The 24420-nt window shown below is 42.2% G+C and overlaps 1 protein-coding gene and 1 long non-coding RNA gene across 3 annotated transcripts in view; one reads left to right on the forward strand and one right to left on the reverse strand.

The window, feature by feature from the left end:
• Positions 1 to 24420, forward strand: part of LOC127534463 (interleukin-1 receptor-associated kinase 1-like) — a 32335-nt gene continuing 7915 nt past the window's right edge. Inside the window, 12 exon segments of the mRNA XM_051949685.1 lie at positions 1 to 42; positions 205 to 327; positions 9710 to 9902; positions 20125 to 20535; positions 20910 to 21045; positions 21210 to 21294; positions 21297 to 21390; positions 21460 to 21518; positions 21626 to 21735; positions 23325 to 23397; positions 23400 to 23445; positions 24380 to 24420. Coding sequence (XP_051805645.1) covers positions 21 to 42; positions 205 to 327; positions 9710 to 9902; positions 20125 to 20535; positions 20910 to 21045; positions 21210 to 21294; positions 21297 to 21390; positions 21460 to 21518; positions 21626 to 21735; positions 23325 to 23397; positions 23400 to 23445; positions 24380 to 24420 — 1393 coding nt within the window. The 5' untranslated portion in view covers positions 1 to 20.
• On the reverse strand, positions 22427 to 22979 carry LOC127534559 (uncharacterized). Of its 2 annotated transcripts, none has more exons than XR_007942730.1 (3): positions 22794 to 22979; positions 22590 to 22725; positions 22427 to 22555 (listed from the first exon to the last, which is right to left on the reverse strand). It is a non-coding gene; the product is annotated as an uncharacterized LOC127534559 (long non-coding RNA). The 2 variants fall into 2 exon arrangements; XR_007942731.1 differs by having other exon boundaries at positions 22590 to 22759.

Here is a 24420-nt window from a genome sequence, read left to right on the forward strand (position 1 = left end):
CTCTTATTGTGGAGAAATTGATGTGGCAGCGACAGCTCCATGGTGTGAGTTTGTGTCTGTTTGTGTCTGTTTGTGTGTCTGTTTTTGTGAGTTCACGTCTGAAATACTTACATTTGAACTTCTTTCGGGTTCTATTGGGTTTCATGTCTCGGTTCGGTTGTTAGCTGTTAGCCTGTTAGCTTAATTTCGTGCCAACTTCGGCAGAGTTCGGCAGCATGTCGGAAGCAGACCCGAGAGCCCGGTACCTGTACCGGCTGCCCCCCTCCGTCCTCTGGGAGTTCTGCCGGGTCATGGATGGACTGTCGGACCTGGACTGGACCCGCTTCGGTGAGTCGGAACCAGAATTAGACAGTATGCTAACAGCTAGCGGCTAGCCTGCAGCAGTAAGGAGGGTGAGAGCCTTCAGCTGCTTCAAGGCACTTTAGAACATTATTCAGACACTGTGGAACATTGTTCAGTCACTGTAGAACATTGTTCAGTCACTGTAGAACATTATTCAGACACTGTGGAACATTGTTCAGTCACTGTAGAACATTATTCACTCACTTTAGAACATTATTCAGACACTGTAGAACATTATTCAGTCACTGTAGAACATTGTTCAGTCACTGTAGAACATTGTTCAGTCACTGTAGAACATTATTCACTCACTTTAGAACATTATTCACTCACTTTAGAACATTATTCACTCACTTTAGAACATTATTCACTCACTTTAGAACATTATTCAGACACTGTAGAACATTATTCACTCACTTTAGAACATTATTCAATCACTGTAGAACATTATTCAGTCACTTTAGAACATTATTCAATCACTTTAGAACATTATTCAGTCACTGTAGAACATTATTCAGTCACTTTAGAACATTATTCAATCATTGTAGAACATTATTCAGTCACTTTAGAACATTATTCAGTCACTGTAGAACATTATTCAGACACTGTAGAACATTATTCAATCATTGTAGAACATTATTCAGTCACTTTAGAACATTATTCAGACACTGTAGAACATTATTCAATCATTGTAGAACATTATTCACTCACTGTAGAACATTATTCAGTCACTTTAGAACATTATTCAGTCACTTTAGAACATTATTCAATCATTGTAGAACATTATTCAGACACTGTAGAACATTATTCAGTCACTTTAGAACATTATTCAGTCACTGTAGAACATTATTCAGTCACTTTAGAACATTATTCAGTCACTGTAGAACATTATTCAGTCAATTTAGAACATTATTCAATCACTTTAGAACATTATTCAGTCACTTTAGAACATTATTCAGTCACTGTAGAACATTATTCAGTCACTTTAGAACATTATTCACTCACTTTAGAACATTATTCAGTCACTTTAGAACATTATTCAATCATTGTAGAACATTATTCACTCACTTTAGAACATTATTCAATCACTGTAGAACATTATTCAGTCACTTTAGAACATTATTCAGTCACTTTAGAACATTATTCAGTCACTGTAGAACATTATTCAATCATTGTAGAACATTATTCACTCACTTTAGAACATTATTCAGACACTGTAGAACATTATTCAATCATTGTAGAACATTATTCACTCACTTTAGAACATTATTCAGTCACTTTAGAACATTATTCAATCACTGTAGAACATTATTCAGTCACTGTAGAACATTATTCAGTCACTTTAGAACATTATTCAGACACTGTAGAACATTATTCACTCACTTTAGAACATTATTCACTCACTTTAGAACATTATTCAATCACTGTAGAACATTATTCAGTCACTGTAGAACATTATTCAGTCACTTTAGAACATTATTCAGTCACTGTAGAACATTATTCAGACACTGTAGAACATTATTCAATCATTGTAGAACATTATTCACTCACTTTAGAACATTATTCAGACACTGTAGAACATTATTCAATCATTGTAGAACATTATTCACTCACTTTAGAACATTATTCAGTCACTTTAGAACATTATTCAATCACTGTAGAACATTATTCAGTCACTGTAGAACATTATTCAGTCACTTTAGAACATTATTCAGTCACTGTAGAACATTATTCAGACACTGTAGAACATTATTCAATCATTGTAGAACATTATTCACTCACTTTAGAACATTATTCAGACACTGTAGAACATTATTCAATCATTGTAGAACATTATTCACTCACTTTAGAACATTATTCAGTCACTTTAGAACATTATTCAATCATTGTAGAACATTATTCAGTCACTTTAGAACATTATTCAGACACTGTAGAACATTATTCAGTCACTTTAGAACATTATTCAGTCACTTTAGAACATTATTCAATCATTGTAGAACATTATTCAGACACTGTAGAACATTATTCAGTCACTTTAGAACATTATTCAGTCACTGTAGAACATTATTCAGTCACTTTAGAACATTATTCAGTCACTGTAGAACATTATTCAGTCAATTTAGAACATTATTCAATCACTTTAGAACATTATTCAGTCACTTTAGAACATTATTCAGTCACTGTAGAACATTATTCAGTCACTTTAGAACATTATTCACTCACTTTAGAACATTATTCAGTCACTTTAGAACATTATTCAATCATTGTAGAACATTATTCACTCACTTTAGAACATTATTCAATCACTGTAGAACATTATTCAGTCACTTTAGAACATTATTCAGTCACTTTAGAACATTATTCAGTCACTTTAGAACATTATTCAATCACTGTAGAACATTATTCAGTCACTTTAGAACATTATTCAGTCACTTTAGAACATTATTCAGTCACTTTAGAACATTATTCAGTCACTGTAGAACATTATTCAGACACTGTAGAACATTATTCAGTCACTGTAGAACATTATTCAGTCACTGTAGAACATTATTCAATCACTGTAGAACATTATTCACTCACTTTAGAACATTATTCAGACACTGTAGAACATTATTCACTCACTTTAGAACATTATTCAGTCACTTTAGAACATTATTCAATCACTGTAGAACATTATTCAGTCACTGTAGAACATTATTCAGTCACTGTAGAACATTATTCAGACACTGTAGAACGTTATTCAATCATTGTAGAACATTATTCACTCACTTTAGAACATTATTCAGACACTGTAGAACATTATTCAATCATTGTAGAACATTATTCACTCACTTTAGAACATTATTCAGTCACTTTAGAACATTATTCAGACACTTTAGAACATTATTCAGACACTGTGGAACATTATTCAATCACTTTAGAACATTATTCAGTCACTTTAGAACATTATTCAGTCACTGTAGAACATTATTCAGACACTGTAGAACATTATTCAATCATTGTAGAACATTATTCACTCACTTTAGAACATTATTCAGACACTGTAGAACATTATTCAATCATTGTAGAACATTATTCAGTCACTTTAGAACATTATTCAGTCACTTTAGAACATTATTCAGACACTTTAGAACATTATTCAGACACTGTGGAACATTATTCAATCACTTTAGAACATTATTCAGTCACTTTAGAACATTATTCAGTCACTGTAGAACATTATTCAGTCACTTTAGAACATTATTCAGTCACTTTAGAACATTATTCAGTCACTTTAGAACATTATTCAATCATTGTAGAACATTATTCACTCACTTTAGAACATTATTCAATCACTGTAGAACATTATTCAGTCACTTTAGAACATTATTCAGTCACTTTAGAATATTATTCAATCACTGTAGAACATTATTCAGTCACTTTAGAACATTATTCAGTCACTTTAGAACATTATTCAGTCACTTTAGAACATTATTCAGTCACTGTAGAACATTATTCAGACACTGTAGAACATTATTCAGTCACTGTAGAACATTATTCAGTCACTGTAGAACATTATTCAATCACTGTAGAACATTATTCACTCACTTTAGAACATTATTCAGACACTGTAGAACATTATTTACTCACTTTAGAACATTATTCAGTCACTTTAGAACATTATTCAATCACTGTAGAACATTATTCAGACACTGTAGAACATTATTCAATCATTGTAGAACATTATTCACTCACTTTAGAACATTATTCAGACACTGTAGAACATTATTCAGTCACTTTAGAACATTATTCAGTCACTTTAGAACATTATTCACTCACTTTAGAACATTATTCACTCACTTTAGAACATTATTCAGTCACTGTAGAACATTATTCAGTCACTTTAGAACATTATTCAGTCACTGTAGAACATTATTCAGACACTGTAGAACATTATTCAATCATTGTAGAACATTATTCACTCACTTTAGAACATTATTCAGACACTGTAGAACATTATTCAATCATTGTAGAACATTATTCACTCACTTTAGAACATTATTCAGTCACTTTAGAACATTATTCAGACACTTTAGAACATTATTCAGACACTGTGGAACATTATTCACTCACTTTAGAACATTTTTCAGTCACTTTAGAACATTATTCAGACACTTTAGAACATTATTCAGACACTGTGGAACATTATTCAGACACTTTAGAACACAGGGTTTCCGCGGGGTTTTAAAAAGTATTAAAAAGTGATAAATCAAAAACGCAAAATTTAATGGCCTTAAAAGGTTTTAAATTTGGGCAAACAGTATTATTTTTTTCTTTTAGACAATGAGCTGTTTCATTTTGATAAAAAAATAAACATAAATAAAATAAAACATATCTTGCTTGCAAAATTTTATACCGGAATGTTCGTCAGTCGCTCACGTCGACGTCATAGCAATGCATTCATTGGTCGTTAGTAGGGCTGAGTACCGAACTTCGGTTCTTTAATGGCACCGACCGAAATGTTTCGGTACTAATGAGTATCGAAATAAGCCTCGTCTTTCGGTTCCATGTTCCGGTACTTATCACGTGATTATGATAAAGCAAACCTGTGTTTGGCTGTAACATTACACGTGATTGCGGCAAGCCGGAAAAAAGCATGCTGCCCATTCACAGACAGGTTTCACGTTAGGTACATTGACTTTACTGCAGTTGTTTAGCATGTCGTCGAAGTGGGAAAAGATGCCTCTGAGGTCTAAAACGTGGCTCTACTTTTGTAAAATGGACGCTGTAACAGGAGAACCTGTCTGCGGCTCTGCTCAGCACAATAACCACGGCAGTTCGGCCAATGCAGACAAAGTCTTTTATTCACCACACCGTCTCAATGTAAATAAAACAGTCTCTCTTCCTTGCCCGGCGCTACACCGGACCTCGTCCGGTAAACAGTCTCAGCGTCAGCCGGATCTCCACAGGATCTCGTTCGGTAAGCTGCCCGCTCCACCGGACCTCGTCCTGTCCGCTGTCCTCCGCTCGTCCGTTCCCCCGTCCTCTCTGTCCGTCTGTCTTTTGTCCTCTGCTTCAGTCTGTTACTGCCGAGAGAATCAGGTGAGTCTAATTGGTGCCAGCTGCGCTAATTAACCTGACGCTGCTTCCACACACTCTCCTCCACACCTCTCCCCTCTGCAGCTGAGCTCTCCCACGCCCATCGCCACAGACGTCAATAGTGCGCGGTGCAGTATATGCCAAAGCGGGTGGTAAACTCCATCTAAGGCTAAATACCGGCACGAGACCGATAGTCGACAAGTACCTTAAAGGAAAGTTGACAAGAACTTTGAAGAGAGAGTTCAAGAGGGTGTGAAACCGTTAAGAGGTAAACGGGTGGGGTCCGCGCAGTCCGCCCGGGAGATTCAACTCGGCGGGCCAGGGGCGGCCGCTCGGTGCGGGAGGATCCCCTCGCGGGACCTCTCGCCGGGTGCGGGCCGTCCCCCGCCTGGCGCATTTCCTCCGCGGCGGTGCGCCGCGACCGGCTCCGGGTCGGCCAGGAAGGGTCCGGGGCCGAAGGTGGCTCAGTATGTACTGAACTGTACATTGCTTGCAAATGTTCTTTTGCACTGGAAATCACTGGAAAATTAAACTCAAGATGTGAAAAGTAATGTGTAATGCAATTTTCATTCTGTTAGAGTATATATTGTAAAACTGGTATCGAAAAAAGTATCGTTTAGGAACCGGTATCGAAGTGAAGGTATCGGAATTGGTACCGGTATCGAAACTTTTAGATTGATACCCAGCCCTAGTCGTTAGAGAGCTGAAATCCTCCGCGTGCGCCCTGAGTACATAGCTGACTTAGCTGCTGCAATGCTAACTTGACATCTCCCTGGATGATGCCACTTCGACTTCCGAGAGCGACCGCGGCCTGCGGGATCGCGGATTAGCGCTCATCTGTCCGCAGATTGCTCTCCCACAACCTATACGTGGATCCAAACTTTAAGCCGTATCACTGCCGAAGTCTAATCATTTGGTCCTTGTGTCATTTCTGACCGACCCTGAAAACTTCATTCAAATCCCCGAGTCCGTTTTGAATGATGTGGGTAACAAGGAAATGATTCACACACGCTGATCGTCACATAACTCCGCCGTGGCTCTCAGCGGCGAGACCGAGACGCCCCGTCTGCCCCAGTTGTCCGACCACGGAGCGCGTTGCCTGTGGTAGCGTCCCGCTCAGGCGGTGGTCGACCCTCCGGATGACATGGACATTTCTCTCCACTCTTTGGTGGAATAATTAATCTAATTTACCTCATTCTTTCAGTGCTCTAATGGATCTGGGTGCAACAGTTTCCATCATGGTGATTTGTCTGGTCTGTTGTCCGCTCATTGCTATGGAGCAATAGGAGTGCCAAATCAAAATATAAATAAATAAATAATTAAATAAATAAATGTGGAAATATAAAGAGAAATAAATAAATAAATAAATAAATAAATGTGGAAATATAAAGAGAAATAAATAAATAAATAAATAAATGTGGAAATATAAAGAGAAATAAATAAATAAAAAGGAAAATTTTGTCTTTGCTTTTACCTCTTCTGCTTTTTCCTTTTATTTATTTATTTATTTCTCTTTATATTTCCACATTTATTTATTTATTTAATTATTTATTTCTCTTTGTATTTCCACATTTATTTATTTAATTATTTATTTCTCTTTATATTTCCACATTTATTTATTTAATTATTTATTTCTCTTTATATTTCCACATTTATTTATTTATTTAATTATTTATTTCTCTTTATATTTCCACATTTATTTAATTATTTATTTCTCTTTATATTTCCACATTTATTTATTTAATTATTTATTTCTCTTTATATTTCCACATTTATTTATTTAATTATTTATTTATTTATATTTTGATTTGGCACTCCTATTGCTCCATACATTTCAGCCGTTCTAATATGTTTCGTGAGTGTGTATCAATCGATGATTTTTTTCTTCTTTTTTTGCATTCCACCACAATATTGCATGGTTGCAAAACAGTTTAGCTCCGCTTTGGTGAAGAACATCAGTGAATTAATTGTTTATCACGGTCTTCAGCAGTAATTTTTATTGGTAAATGAGAGACATTAGTATCGCACATGTCTGCATCTTCAAACCATAAACAGGAAGTAAATTCGGTGACATACGTGCATTACATTTGCGCTGGGAGCCGCTATGATTGGTGGAACTCACGGGAGGCGGGCCAAAATTGCGGGGAAGTTGCGGTGATTGGACAAAATTGCAATGGCTGAACTAATCACAAAATCAAATTCTCTGAGGAGAAGATACAAAGAGAAGAAGGAGGAATTGGTGCAAATGGACCAAACTAACGAGGACAAGGCTGTGCAGCTGATGCACTTGCCGTAAGACTTTGATTTGGTCTCTCTCTCTCTCTCTCTCTCTCTCTCTATTTTATGAAAGGTTAAGGCACTTGGCACAAGATGTTTTTATTTTGTCATCCTGCTCTCTTTGATTAAGTGTTTTGTGAAAATTTGCGTGCAGATTTGTTGGTCATTTAAACCTAGTTGGTTGTTCAATCCTTGTCTCAGTTTGTTTTTACTGGTTTGTGTGGTTGTTAAACATGTTCTTAATGGGCTAGTGGAGTCTTCCATGGGGACAGGAAATAAATGTGCAATATTTTGTCAAAATCTCTTCTTTTATAGTATTAGTAGCTGTTGCCTAATGGTTGGGAGTCAATCTTGAAAAGGTTGTACGTAAGTTTAAATTCAATACCATTCCATCGCTTAACCGCCTCTGAAGCAAAGCACCCTACCTCACATTGCACCAGTTACTGTAACTAATACCCTGTAGCTAAATAACTAGGTCTCCTTGGATAGTGGTAAGTATGATGTAAGTGTTGTATGCCAAAATCTGCGTGCAAATCAAGAAAGGTTTCGGATTAATACTTGCAACTCGGTGTCTTGATGGTTGTACAAAAAATCTGAAGGTAGTAAAAAAAGGTATTAAATGGTAGTAAATTTAACTTCAAGATTGGTGTATAAACCCTGGAACATTATTCAGACACTGCAGAACATTATTCAGTCACTTTATAACAATATACAATCACTGTAGAACATTATTCAGTCACTTTAGAACGTTATTCAGTCACTTTAGAACATTATTCAGTCACTTTATAACAATATACAATCACTGTAGAACATTATTCAGACACTGTAGAACATTATTCAATCACTTTAGAACTTTATTTAGATACTCTAGAACAGGGGTCGGCAACCCGCGGCTCCGGAGCCGCATGCGGCTCTTTCAGCCCTCTGTCGTGGCTCCCTCTAACTTTGGAAAATGAATTGTTCTGCCTTTCAGGCGTGTTTCAATGCATTTTAATATAGTTTTATTGTGAAATTACCGCTCTTATTTTGCCGTGTCACTCCACCGGATGTGTTGCTGGGGTTTTCCCCTGTGACATGAGAGCGCAAATTGATGCAGAGAAAGAACACGGAGCTTCAGATTCCCACACGTTTCGTGCCTTTTTTTGTTTTACTCCTGGAGAAGCAACGCCTGTAGTTTCACATCATTTTGTACTCAAGAATGGCAAGCCTGTATATTAAAGCTCCACTCCAAGAAAGACACGTCTTTGAGTCAAAAGTACTCATGATAGGGTAACACACGTTACTCACAAGAACACCGCTCGATGTCCAGGCAGCAGGTCAGAGAGTCAGAGGAGTGTCGTCTTGGAAAATAGGGCAGCGACTTACCGGAGAAAAGTTATTAGCTTAAGATAAATAGATTTTACAAGTTAAATAGACATTCGCAAAATATTGATTTCCAGCTAACATTACGTAACATATGAGGTCCAGGAGCAAAAATGACATTAACCAGGTAAGATAAATATTAGTGGAAGGACACGATTAAAAAATGAATCTATCTAATTAGAGGCTTTGTAATTAATTAATCACGACTGATTAACAAAGGTATAGAGGTAAAAAAGCGATATATGCAGCGTCGTCTTCATTTTAAATGCCAAAAGGATTTTGTGGCTCCCGGTGTTTTCTTTTCTGTGGGAAACGGGTCGAAATGGCTCTTTGAGTGTTAAAGGTTGCTGACCCCTGCTCTAGAACATTGTTCAGACACTTTAGAAAGTCTTTATTAATTTTTTTTGACAATTTGAATCTTTTCCAAATTTTTTTGAGTCCTTTTGTCAAACCTTGGTCCATTTTTAAAAATACTTAGAACAATTTTAACCATTTTGAACAGTTTTACAGTGATTTTACAAAATGTAAATCTGGGGACTTTTTCATCGACAACATTTAACGTTTAGAACCTGCAGTGTTCTTCATCTAAATTAAGTGTGTTGAGTTGATCACAGGCTGAACTATTTAATAGTTCATATTCTCTGTCTGACAGCCTCACAGGTCCTCGGTGATCAGACTGCTGTCCGATTGGCTGAGAGGAGGAGGAGGCGGACTGACTGGGTGATGAACCAATGGGAGAACAGGAATGGGAGAGTTGGAGAGCTGATCGACCTATTAGACAGTCTGCAGCTGCAGCGCCCCCGTGATGTCATCTTGATCTGTGAGTTCACCTCTAATGACCTCTGATGACCTCTGGTGACCTCTAATGACCTCTGACCTGAAGGTGGAGTTAGCGTCACCTCCACGCATCTCGAGTTTGGGAGCCTATGCAGATATGATGGGCCTCGGTAAGTTCTAGCAAAGCCTTTGACGCCTCAGGACAGGAAAGCAGGGCCTGGTCCAGGCTGGGTTTAGCCATGGAGATGAACTGCTGACCTGAACTAGGGATAGTGTCACCAGTGGAGAGCACTTTGAGGAGCATTCTCTGCAGAGGACACAGAGTCTGAAGACTTGGGGGAAGCCTTACTAATATCTGTCACTGAGGTGGTTACGAAGCACCAGGCGTGGACAAGATTCGTGGACGCTGTTGGACTGTGCTGACTGATATGTCTGTTCAGGGTCTCGTGGAGGTCTTGGACGGTGGCTGTGGAGCAGCAGACCGGGGTGGTGGTTCCATTTTTTAAAGAGGGTATTGGGTAGAATTTCAGGGATTCCGCTGCTCTGCCTCTCCAGGAAAGTATATTTGAAGGTGATAGGAGGGATTCTTCAACTGATTGTTGAACCTCAGATTGAGAAGCAATCACACACTCAGCTGCAAACCACTCCAGTGCTGCTGAAGGTCTGATGAAGCCAACAGAACCACATCTTCTGCAAAAAGCAGAGATGTGATCCTGAGGTCCCCAAACAAGACACCTTCCTCACCCCAGCTGCACCTTGAGATCTGTCCCTGGACCACAACCAGGATCGGAGACAAGGAGCAGCCCTGGAGGAGTCCAACACCCACTGGAAACCAGTCTGACTTAGTGCTGCGTATGAGGACACAGCTCTCATTTTGGTCGTTCAGGGACCGAATGTCTCGAATCAGAGAGCCTGGTACCCCATACTCCCTCAGTACCCCCACAGAGCCCCTCAGGGGACACGGTCGTAGACCTTCTCCAGATCCACAAAACACATGTAGACTGGCAGGTCCAACTCCCATAACCCCCTCAGCAGCTCCACAAGAGTAAAGAAATTATCCAGGATAGAATCTACATTGTTCCTCCTGAATCTGAGGTTCAACAGTCAGTCAGAGCCTCCCTTCCAGTACCCAAGGGTAACCTTTCCCAGGAAGGCTGAGAAGTGTGATACCCCGGTAGTTAGAACTCACTCTTCCTGTCCTCCTTATTAAACATGGGAACCACCCTCCAATGCCCAACGACATTGTAGAGACGTGTCAGCAAGGACAGTCCAACAATGTCCAGAGCCTTCAGCATCTCAGGGCGGATCTCGTCCACACCTGGCGCCTTACCACCGAGGAGCTTCTTAACTACCTCGGCGACCTCTGCCACAGATATGGATGAAGATCCCCCCGAGTCTTCAGGCTCTGCCTCCTCCACAGAGGACGTGTTTACCAGACTAAGGAGTTCTATGAAGTGATCTTTCCACCACCCGACAGTATCCCCAGTACGGGTCAACAGTTCGCCATCCTGACTACACAGCCTAGACAAAATCCTGCCTCCCCTTCCTGAGCCATCAAAAGGTTTGCCAGAACCTCGTTGAGGCCAACCAAAAGTACTTCTCCATAGCCTCTCCAAACTCCTCCCACACCCAAGTTTTAGCTTCCACAACAGCTGCAGCAGCCCTTTAGGTCGACCGGTACCTGTCAGCTGCTTCAGGAGACACCCAAGCCAGCCAGGCCTGACAGGCCTCCTTCTTCAGTTAGATGGCTTCCCTCATCACTGGTGTCCATCAGCGGGTTTTTGGGTTGTCGCTGCAACAGGCACCAGTGACCTTCAGGCCACAGCTCCTAGCACCTGCTTCTGCAATGGAGAGTTAGAACATGGACCACTCAGACTACATGTCCCCAACCTCCCCTGGGATGCAGGAGAAACTCTTCCAGATTCGGTATTTTTAGAAAATCTTTATTGTCCCCATTTGGGCAATTTGAATTGCAACAGCAGTCAACAATGAAATTCATACCATTAAACAGTATAGTACAATACATAGAAACACAGATACAAATAATATAATAATAAATGTCAGGTGTTATCAGGTAAGTTATCATGACCACATACAGTGGAGTGTAGATATTAGCTTAATGCTATCAATAGTTTACTCACGTTGGCGTCACTGACTTGGCACCGGGTCCAGTTAACTGAAACTACCGATATGTTACGTAACGTTAGCTGGACATCAGTATTTAGAGAATGTCTATTTAACTTGTGAAATATATTATGAGTTGTCTTCAGCTTATAACTTTTCTCTGGTAAGTCGCTGCCCTATTTTCCAAGACGACACTCCTCTGACTCTCTGACCTGCTTTCTGGATGCTGGACGTGACGTCACTTTCAAGGCGGAGTAATTAACATCGTATTAACCCGACGTATCAAAGAGTAGAGACTGAGCAAGATAGTTTTCTGTAGTTTACCTTAGTACTCGTTAGTACCCGACACAGAGCAGGACTCTGTTGTGAAGGCAGAGACATGCGATGGTGGTGTGTTTGCGACAGTAACAAAACATATTAGTTTTGAGTTCTTTTGTCCAGACATCAGGTGAATACATTGATGTTAATCACCTTCTTGACAGTTTCGACGAAAGTGTCTCATTGACAGCGTGTGATATGTCAGCTGGCAGATTTTGACAGCCAGCATCTGTGGCACGCCCAGTAGAGTCGCCCCAGACTAGAGACGGTCGGGTCCGTTAAGCTCAACATGCCATTACGGCGTGGTTGGCCCGGCGAACCTGGTGACTCTACTGATGTCTGAACAAAAGAACTCAAAACTAATGTATTGACAAGAAGACATGATGAACGTTTTTGAGCTAATAAAAAGAAACATCTTAAAAAATGAAAGAATTTTGAAGGAGTGGCGGCTAGGAATGGCGGCCCGCCACTCCTAAATGAAAGTTGAGGAAACACTGATATATGTAGCCTACAGTGGAAGGACACAAGCCTAAAGCTTATTTAGAAACCCTACAGCTGAGGGAACAAATGATCTGAAGTATCTGTTTCATTTGACCCTCTTCCCAGATGGCAAAAGTTGAAACTCAGCATTCAGAGGGTGATGGACTTGCTCTTATATAGCGCTTTTCTACTCATCAGAGTACTCAAAGCGCTTTTACAACAACTGCTCCCATTCACCCAGACATTCACACACTAATGTGCAGGTTGCTAATCAACCTGCAACATCAGTCAGTATACATTCATACACCAGTGGAACAGTCACTGGTAGGCAATTCGGGGTTCACAATCTTGCCCAAGGAAACCTCGGCATGCAGCACATGACTAGGTGAGAGCGGGAATCGAACCGCTGACCCTTAGATCATTGGACAACCCGCTCTACCACCTGAGCCACAGCCGCCCTAATGTAATGTGATGTGGGTCGGCTGAGATAACTTTTGCCTTCTGAACCGTTCTGGCTTGATAAACATCATCAAGCTGTTGATTTTTATTCGTGATGCTAAGTAGGCTTGGGCGGGATCCAAATTTTGATACGGTCAAACTTCCTTCACATTTTACCGGGGTATACGGTATTACCGTGACTATTACTGTTACTGGCTTGTGCCTTCACGTTCAGAAATTGAACACTGGCAGCAGTGAGTGGGGGGTTGATTCAGAGATGCGTCCTTAGGTTAGAGGTGTTTCCATCGCTCATGATCACCTTTTGATTGCACAATTTACAAATTACTTCATCAGTAATTACCGGCTCTCCTTTCTCGTTTGCCTGGAACCCAAGGGCGTAATTTGCACCGGGGATACGGGGGTCATGACCCCCGCAAAAATCCCGTTCAGCTAATGTAACCCCCACAATAGAATCACATTTTTCCAATGTATTAAAAGCATTAATTATCTTGTTGATTTTTATTATTATTATCATTTGCCAACAAAACAGTAGCAAGTTTAATCATCTTAATGTAACCCCCCACACCCCCACCGAATACTTGGTATCACCCAACCCTCCTCTACGTAACGTTCACTTTTCCCTGACCCTGTATGTTTGGCATGTATGGAGACAGCAGAGCCGTGAAGAAATGAGAAGAACGAAAAGGACAAACAACAATTCTTCATTGTTGGTCGACACCAACAACTTAAAAAAAAGGAAATATCTGGACCAAAAAGAGGTAAAATAGCCTACCTGTCCTGTTAAGTTAGCTGATGATTTGTGACTGGAGTTGGTTTGAGCTTGTCCTGTGAGGTACAGCCAGAGAGTGTCGGGGATGTACTGTGTAGGACCAATGTCAGTTTTCACTGAATTGTAACTTAAAGGGCTGTTTGCTGACTTTGCTCCAACACACAGTGATGGATGGCGGCGTAGTTAAACTACATTTCTCGGGGGAACCGGGCAGGTCGTAACGTCGCTGTTTTCCACATCAAATATCTTTTCAGTAGTGAAGCTATTTTACTGATCAAACAACGCAATAGCATACACAGAAGCTACATTTTTCCAGGCATTTCTAAATCCTGAAGGAACAGGAATGTCTGCGTCGGCCTGAAGCGGTAACCATGGTGACAACAGACGCTCTGCTGCAGCAGGGTGGCTGCAGAGGAGGGGAAGAGAAGTACTTCATCTCGTGAATCTTGACAAATTTGGGAAATACCTGAATGTATTTATTTCCTCAAATTGTTCTTTGACCTTACTGTTCATTTTTAACCGGGCTGATACCATTTTAACATTAACTAAGCATTTTTTTATACCAGGTTCAAGAATATGATTGTCAAACAGGCCATGAAAGAGAGGCAGGTGGACAGAGAGGGAGAAGCACAGATGAGGAGAGAGAGAGAGGAGGTGACAGAGGAGGTGCAACAGTTGAGCAAGAGAGAGGAGGAGGAGATGACAGAGGAAGTCCAGGTGATGGAGGATCATCAGGTGACCAAAGAGAGGGAGAGAGAGCACAGGGAAAGGCAGCACAGGAGGCACAAATGACCAGGTAACATACCTTAGCCCTTGTACTGTGTTAGCTTTCTCTATACATGCTCCACACCAGGGTTGGTTTTGACCTGTGCCTTAAATCAGCTGTAAATTAGACTTAAAACAATTATCTATCATGCAGTTTTCCCTTATCTATTGTTACCTTGTCAGGCTTCATTATCCATGAATTACTGGTTTTAGTATATTTTGGTGTGGGCCTTTGGGCCTTTCTTTGTCTGTATACCCTTAAATTCAATTTAAAAAATGTGAAATGAACTTCAAGAGAATCGTGTAAATAAATAAGAGGTTGTATTGTTACCTCATTATTACTGGGAGGTGTTAGAACGTATATTGCAAAACTATATGTATATACATTTTTCTATTCTAGTGTTACAAACTATAGTAATATCTGTGGTGTGAAGGGTTAATTTCAACTATATATTTACTTAAAGAAAAAGGCCAACAGTATTTTTGTAGAACAAGAACTTTATATGCATGAATATTTCTGAACATTTCTGAACATTTATATGTTAATATTCACAGATGCACCATGATTTCAGTTTTGGCTCTAATTATTGCTAAATAATCTTATTTTTATAACTGGGGCCAAAACAAAACAGACACCACTATTTCAAACAGAGCACTTACAATTTAATGTTAATTCCATGTTAATGTTTAATGTATTTTTCTTTCTTGTTTAATTTGTTTAAATCGAGGTTGCAGACAAAATCAAAAAGCCTTGATGCAATAAAAAATATTAAGTAGTTCTTTAATGCGTCTAAAACCTGAAATGGTCAGTACCAACCCTAACACAAGAGGAAGGCTAAAAACAAAACTGTGCATGCAGACACACACTATCAGAGCACTGAACTGATATTTGGTTCTTGTGGTTTCCTCACAGAGGGACACATAGTGAGGGCAGCAGTCAGGCCAATGAGCAGGTAAGAATGCAAGGACAATTTAACCATAAATAGTGTTATTGATATTTACAATACATTAATAGATTTTTATTTCAGAGACTGACAAGTCTCCCTGTCATGTTCACCACGGGGACTTGAGCCCCATGTTAGGGACCAGTTGAACACCGACAACAGGGACAGAGAAGGATTTGATGTTACAGACATCATGACCTGCGCAGCCTGATCCTAAGTTTATTGTAGTGCAGAAGCGAGCTAAATGTGTGTTGACTTTTCAGCAAAAGTGGTTCACAACTTTTCCTTGGTTGCATTACAGTGCCACTTTGCAAGGGGTCATATGTTTTCACTGTGCCAAACTTTATTTGAATCAGTCAACATTTGCAAGCAAGTGTGACCCCTGCTTTGTGAGCGTAGGCTTTAGAAACTGGAAAAAGGCTATCCAGAGGTTCTCAGAACATGCTAAATGTCAGTTGCATATCCATGCCATGAATATCTTTGCTCAAAAAGGGAACACTGTTGCTTCACAGCTTTCTTCAGCTGTTGCCGGACAACAGGAGGAAGCAAGGAATGGATTGTCTACGATTGTAGGCTCCATCAAATACTTAACTCGGCAAAGTTTAGCTCTGCGAGGTCATGTGGAAGAGAAAGGTAATCTATCCAGCACCTTAAGAAAAGGCAGAAGACCCTGCTTTTCAGAAGTGGTTAGAGACACACAAGCAGGATTACACAAGTCCTCTCATTCAGAATGAAATACTAGGCATACTGAGCAATGACATTGTAAGAGGAATAGCTGACACTATTCGATGCCTCCCAGTCACACAGTTTGCCTTGATAGTTGATGGGACACAAGACATATCAGGTCGAGAGCAAGAATCTGTATGTCTTCGTTATGTGGATCATGACTTATATCCTCATGAGGAATTTATTGGGATGTATTCAGTGACCGAAACAACAGGAGAGTGTCTTGCAAAAGTAGCATTAGATGTACTTTGCAGACTAAATTTGCCATTGTCAGCACTGCGTGGGCAGACATACGATGGTGCAGCAAACATGTCTGGCAAATATTCTGGTACACAGGCTCTTATTAGGGAGAAACAACCACTAGCTTTGTACGTACACTGTGGAGCACACTGTGTGAATTTGGTAGCACAAAAAGCATGTGCAGCTTCTACAGTTGTGAGATGCGCTTGACTGGGTTCATCAGTTAGGAGTTTTGTGTGGACAGTCTGGCAAATTCAAACAGATGTTTCATCAGATCGCAAAATCTGACCATGGAACCCCAAGCACCCTGAAACCACTGTGTGAAACAAGGTGGACTGTAAGACACGATGCCATCCGTTCAGTTTTAACACAGTATGACTCTGTCCTCACTGCCTTAGAGGAAATGGCAGGGACTGACTCTCCCACTGCAGCCACTGCAAATGGTCTGTTTCAGCAGTTTATGAGAGGCAGTACTGTACTTGGTCTTGTGATGGCACAAGCAGTTATTGGTGAGCTGGAGTGTCTCAACAGTTCTCTTCAGAGAAGGACACAGACTGTTTCTGGTATGCAGGCTGCTGTTTGTAAGGTTCAGTCTACTCTCAATGGCAAGAGAAGTGATGAGGCCTTCCAAAGCCTTTTTGAGGAGGCATCTACAGTTGTGAACTCTTTAGACTTAGAACCTATAACAATGCCAAGAGTTCGACAACCACCCAAGCGCTATAGTGGAGAATCAAGTGGTTTCGGTCCTAAAACTCCTGCAGAATATTACAGAGTTGAGTTTTATAAGGTACTTGACACCATTCACACACAGTTCACAGAACGTTTCCAGCAGGGTGGGCTTTCTATCCTGCAAAAGCTGGAGAACACCTTGCTGTCTGGAAATGTTGACCCTGTGATTCACAACTATCCAGAAATTAATGCCCAGTTGCTGGAAATCCAGCTGCCCATGTTCAAACACAATTACACATACAATTCCTGTGGAGAGGCTACAAGCATTCTCAAAGGTTTGCCATGTGAGGTGCGAGGCTTATTTACTGAAGTTGAAACTCTGGTCAGGTTACTCCTTGTGGTACCAGTCTCATCCTCAGAGGCAGAGAGGAGCTTTAGTGCTCTTAGACGATTAAAGACTTGGTTACGCACAACTATGACGCAGCAGAGGCTGAACCATGTTGCAGTGTGTCACATCCATCAGGACAAATTGGACCTCTTAACTAAGAAGTCAGTGTGTGCCCAGTTCGTTTCTTTTACACCGAGACGCAAACAGGTATTTGGTGCTTTTATCTGAATTGCCCAACATTATCTATAGTCCGCTAGTTGCTGGCAGAGTAGATACCAGTATAGCAACCTGTTTATTTGTCAAATACTTGTCATGGATGGTATGTGTGATGTTGTATTCTAATATGTTGTGATATACCTTAATATGTGGTTTACAGATAGGCCTACTGTTGTATTTTAATGCTTTTATTTGGATTTTGTTAATATGAATTGGTGATGTTCACCAATATGTGAAATCAGTTTGCCATGTTCAGAATAGAGGTGCAAGCTGCACTCCAGTGTGCCACCCTGTATTGTGTGTTGTATTGAGTGTTGCCATGAATTGTGCATAAGACATTTTCTGTTTGTACTTTAGTTGTGTCAATACAGTGATGCAATTGATTAATCTTTAAAGTTCTTGATTTTTTTTCATAGATGGTTGACATAAACCCAAAATCAATTAAGTGGAAGCTGCTACGGTCTTGCTAGCTAGTACTTAAACACAATAGGAATTAATTGGTCATTGTTGCATAAATAGTCAAGTACACAGCTGCAACAACTTCAAGTAAATCACCAATGTATTTCTAATACAGGCATGCCAAATTACCCCGACTCCTTTTACAAAAGTAAACGATTCAATAAATACCAATAAACAGGCACAGAGTTTAACTCCCCCAGTGGAAGACCCAAAGTTACGCCCTTGCTGGAACCCGAAATACTCCCAAACTGCAGAAAATGTGTTTTTGACACCAAGTCACTCCGTGCGGGATCTGCCATCTTCCCCCCTGTCTCTCTCCTCTGCACTGTCACATGACTACTTCGTGTTCATAAACTTTATGGAAAGTCTCCAAAAGAAGGCTAAAACATAACTGTTTAAGTGCTACTGAACAGAGAATCAATTTTAGGCATTAAATGACTTTTATTTAATATTTAATCCTTATGTTAACCTTTCCTGCTCAGCTCCCGACCGTGGTCAGGAGCTGAGCACGGTCGGGAGCAGGGGGAGGACAGTTCTCCAGGGCCGAAGTTACTGTTGTTACTTCGGGGTTAACCCCCTTCACTTCCTCAGCAGTCGTAGAAGGCAAAGACACAGGAGGCCGGCCTTATTGAAGAATACTGCAGCCTTTATTGTAAATTAACAGCGGCTGAACCCAACAGCTTCTCTCTTACTCACCGAATCGACTGCCGTCTTCCTCGCTCGGGCTGCACTCAGGGTTGCTCGGACATCTCACTCTCCTTGGAGCCTCATAACGGAGCCACACACTCTCATAACACTTATCTCCTGTATAAGAACATTGCATTTTTTCATGACGGTATTGGAACTGATACCGCTGCTATTTTTAAACACCGGCGGTATACGGTATTACCGTCATACTGCCCAAGCCTAATGCTAAGGTTCCCACACCAGCAGATCACTGCACAAGTGAGGAGGTGGGAGTTGAAAACCCCTCAGACAGGGTTCTCCTCCAGATGTTCCCAGTTCACCCTCACTTCACGTTTGGATTACCAGCTCTGTCCATCAGTCTTCCATCAGATCCAACTCACCACCAGGTGGAGATCAGCTGACAGCTCTGCTCCTCTCTTCACCCAAGTGTCCGAGACACACGAGATCTGATGATACGACTATGAAGTCCATCCTGGACCTTTGGCTAAGGTGTTCTGGTACCAGGTACACTGATGACAACCTTCTGCTCCAACAAGGTGTTTGTTATGTCCAGTCTATGACTAGAACAGAAGTCCAATAACAGAACCACTCAGGTTCAGATAGGCCGTTCCTCCGATCACCTCCTCCAGGTTTGTCCATCGTTGTCGCACATAAGCGTTGAAGTCCTCCAGGAGAACTATGGAGTCTCTGGGTGGTACCTCTTCCAGGAACCACCCAGAGACTCCAAGAAGGCCGAATACTCTGAACTGCTGTTTGGTTCATAATAACAGAGCTTATCCTCAGAGTGGTAACTCTCTGGTTCTCCAGGAGAACTCCAACAAAGCAGCGCTTATCCAGGGCTGTGAGTTTCCCCACACCTGTCTGGTGGCCTTCTCAGCCTGGGCAATTCTGGAAAAGGAGAGAGTCCAACCCCTCTCCAGGATTCTGGTTCCAGAACCATTACTGTGTGTGGAGGTGAGCCCGACTATAGCTCGCCAGTATCGCTTCACCTCCTGCACCAGCTCAGGTTCAATCCCTTCCAGTGAGATGACGTTCCACGTCCCCAGTGTCACCAGTGTCCCCAACTTCCCCAGCATCCCGAGTGTCCCCATCGTCCCCACCATCCTCAGGATCCCCAGTGTCCCCAGTGTCCCCATTGTCCCCAGCGTCCAGAGCGACCCCAGTGACCCCATCCCCAGTGTCCCCAGCATCCCCAGTGTCCCCAGCGTCCAGAGCATCCCCAGTGAGCCCAGCATCCAGACCGTCCCCAGTGTCCCCAGCGTGCCCAGTGTCCAAAGCATCCTTAGTGACCCCAGTGACCCCAGCGTCCAGAACGTCCCCAGCGTCCCAGCGTCCAGAACGTCCCCAGCGTCCCCAGCGTCCAGAACGTCCCCAGTGTCCCCAGCGTCCCCAGTGTCCAGAACGTCCCCAGTGACCCCAGCGTCCAGAACGTCCCCAGTAACCCCAGCATCCCCAGCGTAGACGTGACCCCCCCCCCCACCCACCCACACACACACACACACACACACACACACACACACACACACACACACACACACACAAGGCCTGGCTCCAGGGGAAGTCCCGGTATCCCTAACCCTGGTGAGGTTAGGGTTAGGGTTGTGCTTTCAATGAGGTCTTCTGAATCGCTGTTAGTCTGGTCTCTCCCCTGGCCCAGTTTACGTTGGGAGACCCGACCAGAGGCTGATGCCCTGCAACACCAGGATCACAGAGACACCCTAACCCTCCACCGTGATAATACGGTGCCCATTCAACGGGGTCAGTCGATCATCTGCCTGTGAGGTTACAGTTGTGATCCTTACTGATGACCTCTGACTTTCTCTGTCTGCAGGGGTCTCCAGTCTGAATCCTCTCCCTCCTCCTCCTCCCCCCTTCTCTCCTCCCCTGCCCCTTCTTCCCCCCTCTCCTCCCCGCCCCTCTCGCCTCCTCCCTCACCTAAAAAAGATGAACCACACAGTAACATACAGGTAACACACACACACACGACACACACACACACACACACACACACACACACACACAAAGGTAACACACACACACACACAGTCATCGATATTCATTAAAAGTAGATGACTGCATCCATTGCACGTAGAATAATGATGATGATGATGATGATGATGTCATCTCTTAGCCCCACCCCAGTGGTGCAGTGATGTGCTGGTCATATGAAGAGGTGCATGCTGGGACAGAGGGGTTCTCCGCCTCTCTGCAAGTGGGGGAGGGGGGTTCGGCGCCGTGTACCGAGCATCGCTGTCCAACACCGTCTGCGCTGTTAAGAGGCTGAAACAGGTGAGCCAATCACAGACCGGCAGGTGAGTCTTTACTGATTGGTCGCTGACAGAAGGATTGGTCAGTGTTGCTGTTTTTGGCAGGACGGTGAGGCTGGACTGGACGGTGCTGATGAAGAGCTTCCAGACAGAGGTGGAGAAACTGTCGAAGTACGACAACTGAGGTTTTTAATAACAACACAGTGTGAGCCAACAACACAACCCTAACACAGTATGTGTGTGTGTGTGTGTGTGTGTGTGTGTGTGTGTCCTGCTCAGGTCAGACATCCAAACATCGTGGATCTGTTGGGTTTCAGTGAAGGAGGAGGATCGATGTGTCTGATCTACAGCTACATGGAGAACCAATCACTGGAGGACCGACTACACAATGTACACAAACACACCACAATTTACATATGTGTGTCTTCAGCAGTGAGTGCAGCCATGTGCAGCATCATCTAGAAATGTCTTCAACACCTTCTGAGCTCATGCAGCCCCAGATATCACACTCTCACCTCCGTGCTTCACTGTCAGGACCATGCATCCACTGTGGTAGTCTGGTCAGGTTCTCACCAAACATCTGGACTCCATCTGAGCCCAACTCATTGATCTTCATCTGACCAAAGCATGTTCTCCAACATCCATCAGGCTTCTTCCTCGTGTTCTACATCTGGAAGTTTAGTTCTGAGCAGCAACTAGTTTAGTTCTGGTCCTCCGTCCATAGAGGTTGATGTTCTGAAGGTTCCTCCACACTGTCTGAGCTTCACACTAACTCTGGTTCCATGGAGAACCCTGAACCAAGTCTGAAGCAGCTGATGTCTGTTTTACAGCTTGATGGAGAAAGTAGTTCACTGTGTGTGGAGTCATTTAGGAGCTCTGATAGTGGACTATGACTCCTTCTAGACTTTCTGATTAGTGGAACTATGACTCCTTCTAGACCTCCTGATTAGTGGAACTATGACTCCTTCTAGACTTTCTGGATTAGTGGAACTATGACTCCTTCTAGACCTCCTGATTAGTGAACTATGACTCCTTCTAGACCTCCTGATTAGTGGAACTATGACTCCTTCTAGACCTCCTGATAGTGGAACTATGACTCCTTCTAGACCTCCTGATTAGTGGAACTATGACTCCTTCTAGACCTCCTGATTAGTGGAACTATGACTCCTTCTAGACCTCCTGATTAGTGGAACTATGACTCCTTCCAGACCTCCTGATTAGTGGAACTATGACTCCTTCTCGACCTCCTGATTAGTGGAACTATGACTCCTTCTAGACCTCCTGATTAGTGGAACTATGACTCCTTCTAGACCTCCTGATTAGTGGAACTATGACTCCTTCTAGACCTCCTGATTAGTGGAACTATGACTCCTTCTAGACCTCCTGATTAGTGGAACTATGACTCCTTCCAGACCTCCTGATTAGTGGAACTATGACTCCTTCTCGACCTCCTGATTAGTGGAACTATGACTCCTTCTAGACCTCCTGATTCCTGCTGACTCTCTGCTTCTCTGGTTTTCAGTTGCTCACTAATCTTCCTGGATCTTTTTCCATCTTTGTCGAGTCTCTCAGTCAGATGTTTCTTTTCCTCTGTTCAGTTCTTCTCCATGTGGATCCATGATGCAGACATAGATAGACCCGTCCATAGGTCGCAGGACTGAGAACGGTTCTGCTGTTCTCAGCTCCTTTTAGAACCCGTGTTCATCAGGTAGACTGACTGGAATCACAGCTGGATCACTTTGGAGTCTGGACTTTAAATATGGACTTCACAAAAGATTAGTTTCTGATTATTGATCAGAAAAAATACTCTGTTAGAAGTAATCTGATTTCTCTGAGGATACAGTTTAGATTGACGTGATATTTCAGTTATTACATAGGGCAGGACTGCTGTTACATACTGAACATGTGTGTAGAAATATGATTTAAAATGTCTGTATTGAAGGAGTGTGTATTTATACATGTGTGTGTTTGTGTTGCAGGATTCTGAGTTCCTGTCATGGTCTCAGAGGATGAACATCGTTCATGGAGCCTCAGCAGCTCTGCAGTTCCTTCACTTCCCCCTAGAGGACAAACACCACTGATCCACGGAGACGTCAAGAGGTCAGTGTCACCACGCATGATATCACCACACATGATTTCACCACCATGATATCACCACACATGATGTCACCACACATGTCATTGTACATGATGTCACCACACATGATGCTGTCACGTATGATGTCATTGTACATGTCATCGTACATGATGTCGTCACCACGCATGATTTTACCACGCATGATGGCGTCACGCATGATGTCACCGTGCAAGATGTCACCACACATGATGTCACCACGCATGATATCACCACGCATGATCACCACGCATGATGTCACCACACATGATATCACCACGCATGATGTCACCACGCATGATGTCACCACACATGATATCACCACGCATGATGTCACCACACATGATGTCACCACGCATGATATCACCACGCATGATATCACCACGCATGATATCACCACGCATGATGTCACCGTGCAAGATGTCACCACACATGATATCACCACGCATGATGCCATCACACATGATGCTGTCACGTATGATGTCATTGTACATGATGTCATCGTACATGATTTTGTCACACGGATGTCACCATGCATGATTTTACCACGCATGATTTTACCACGCATGATGTCGTCACGCATGATTTTACCACGCATGATGTCACCGTGCATGATGTCACCGTGCATGATGTCACCGTGCATGATGTCACCGTGCATGATGTCACCTCGCATAATGTCACCACACATGTCAGCATTTTTGTACTGAGCTCCAAATCTTCACTCCAGTTTTCTTTCAGATACATTTTCTGCTTTTTTTGTCCTCTTACTGAAGTTCACTAAATATATTCCTGTCGTCACAGAACAAAGACACACAGTTATGTTTTGTCATGATTACATCTACATCTGGTGATAGAAAAGTGTTGTCAGTCCTGCTGTAAACCTTCCTGTTCATTTCCATTCACTTCCTGTTGTTTCTGCAGCTCCAACATCCTGCTTGACCGTCACCTGGCAGCGAAGCTTT

Source organism: Acanthochromis polyacanthus, chromosome 6 (assembly GCF_021347895.1).
Source record: "Acanthochromis polyacanthus isolate Apoly-LR-REF ecotype Palm Island chromosome 6, KAUST_Apoly_ChrSc, whole genome shotgun sequence".
Classification (NCBI taxonomy): domain Eukaryota; kingdom Metazoa; phylum Chordata; class Actinopteri; family Pomacentridae; genus Acanthochromis; species Acanthochromis polyacanthus.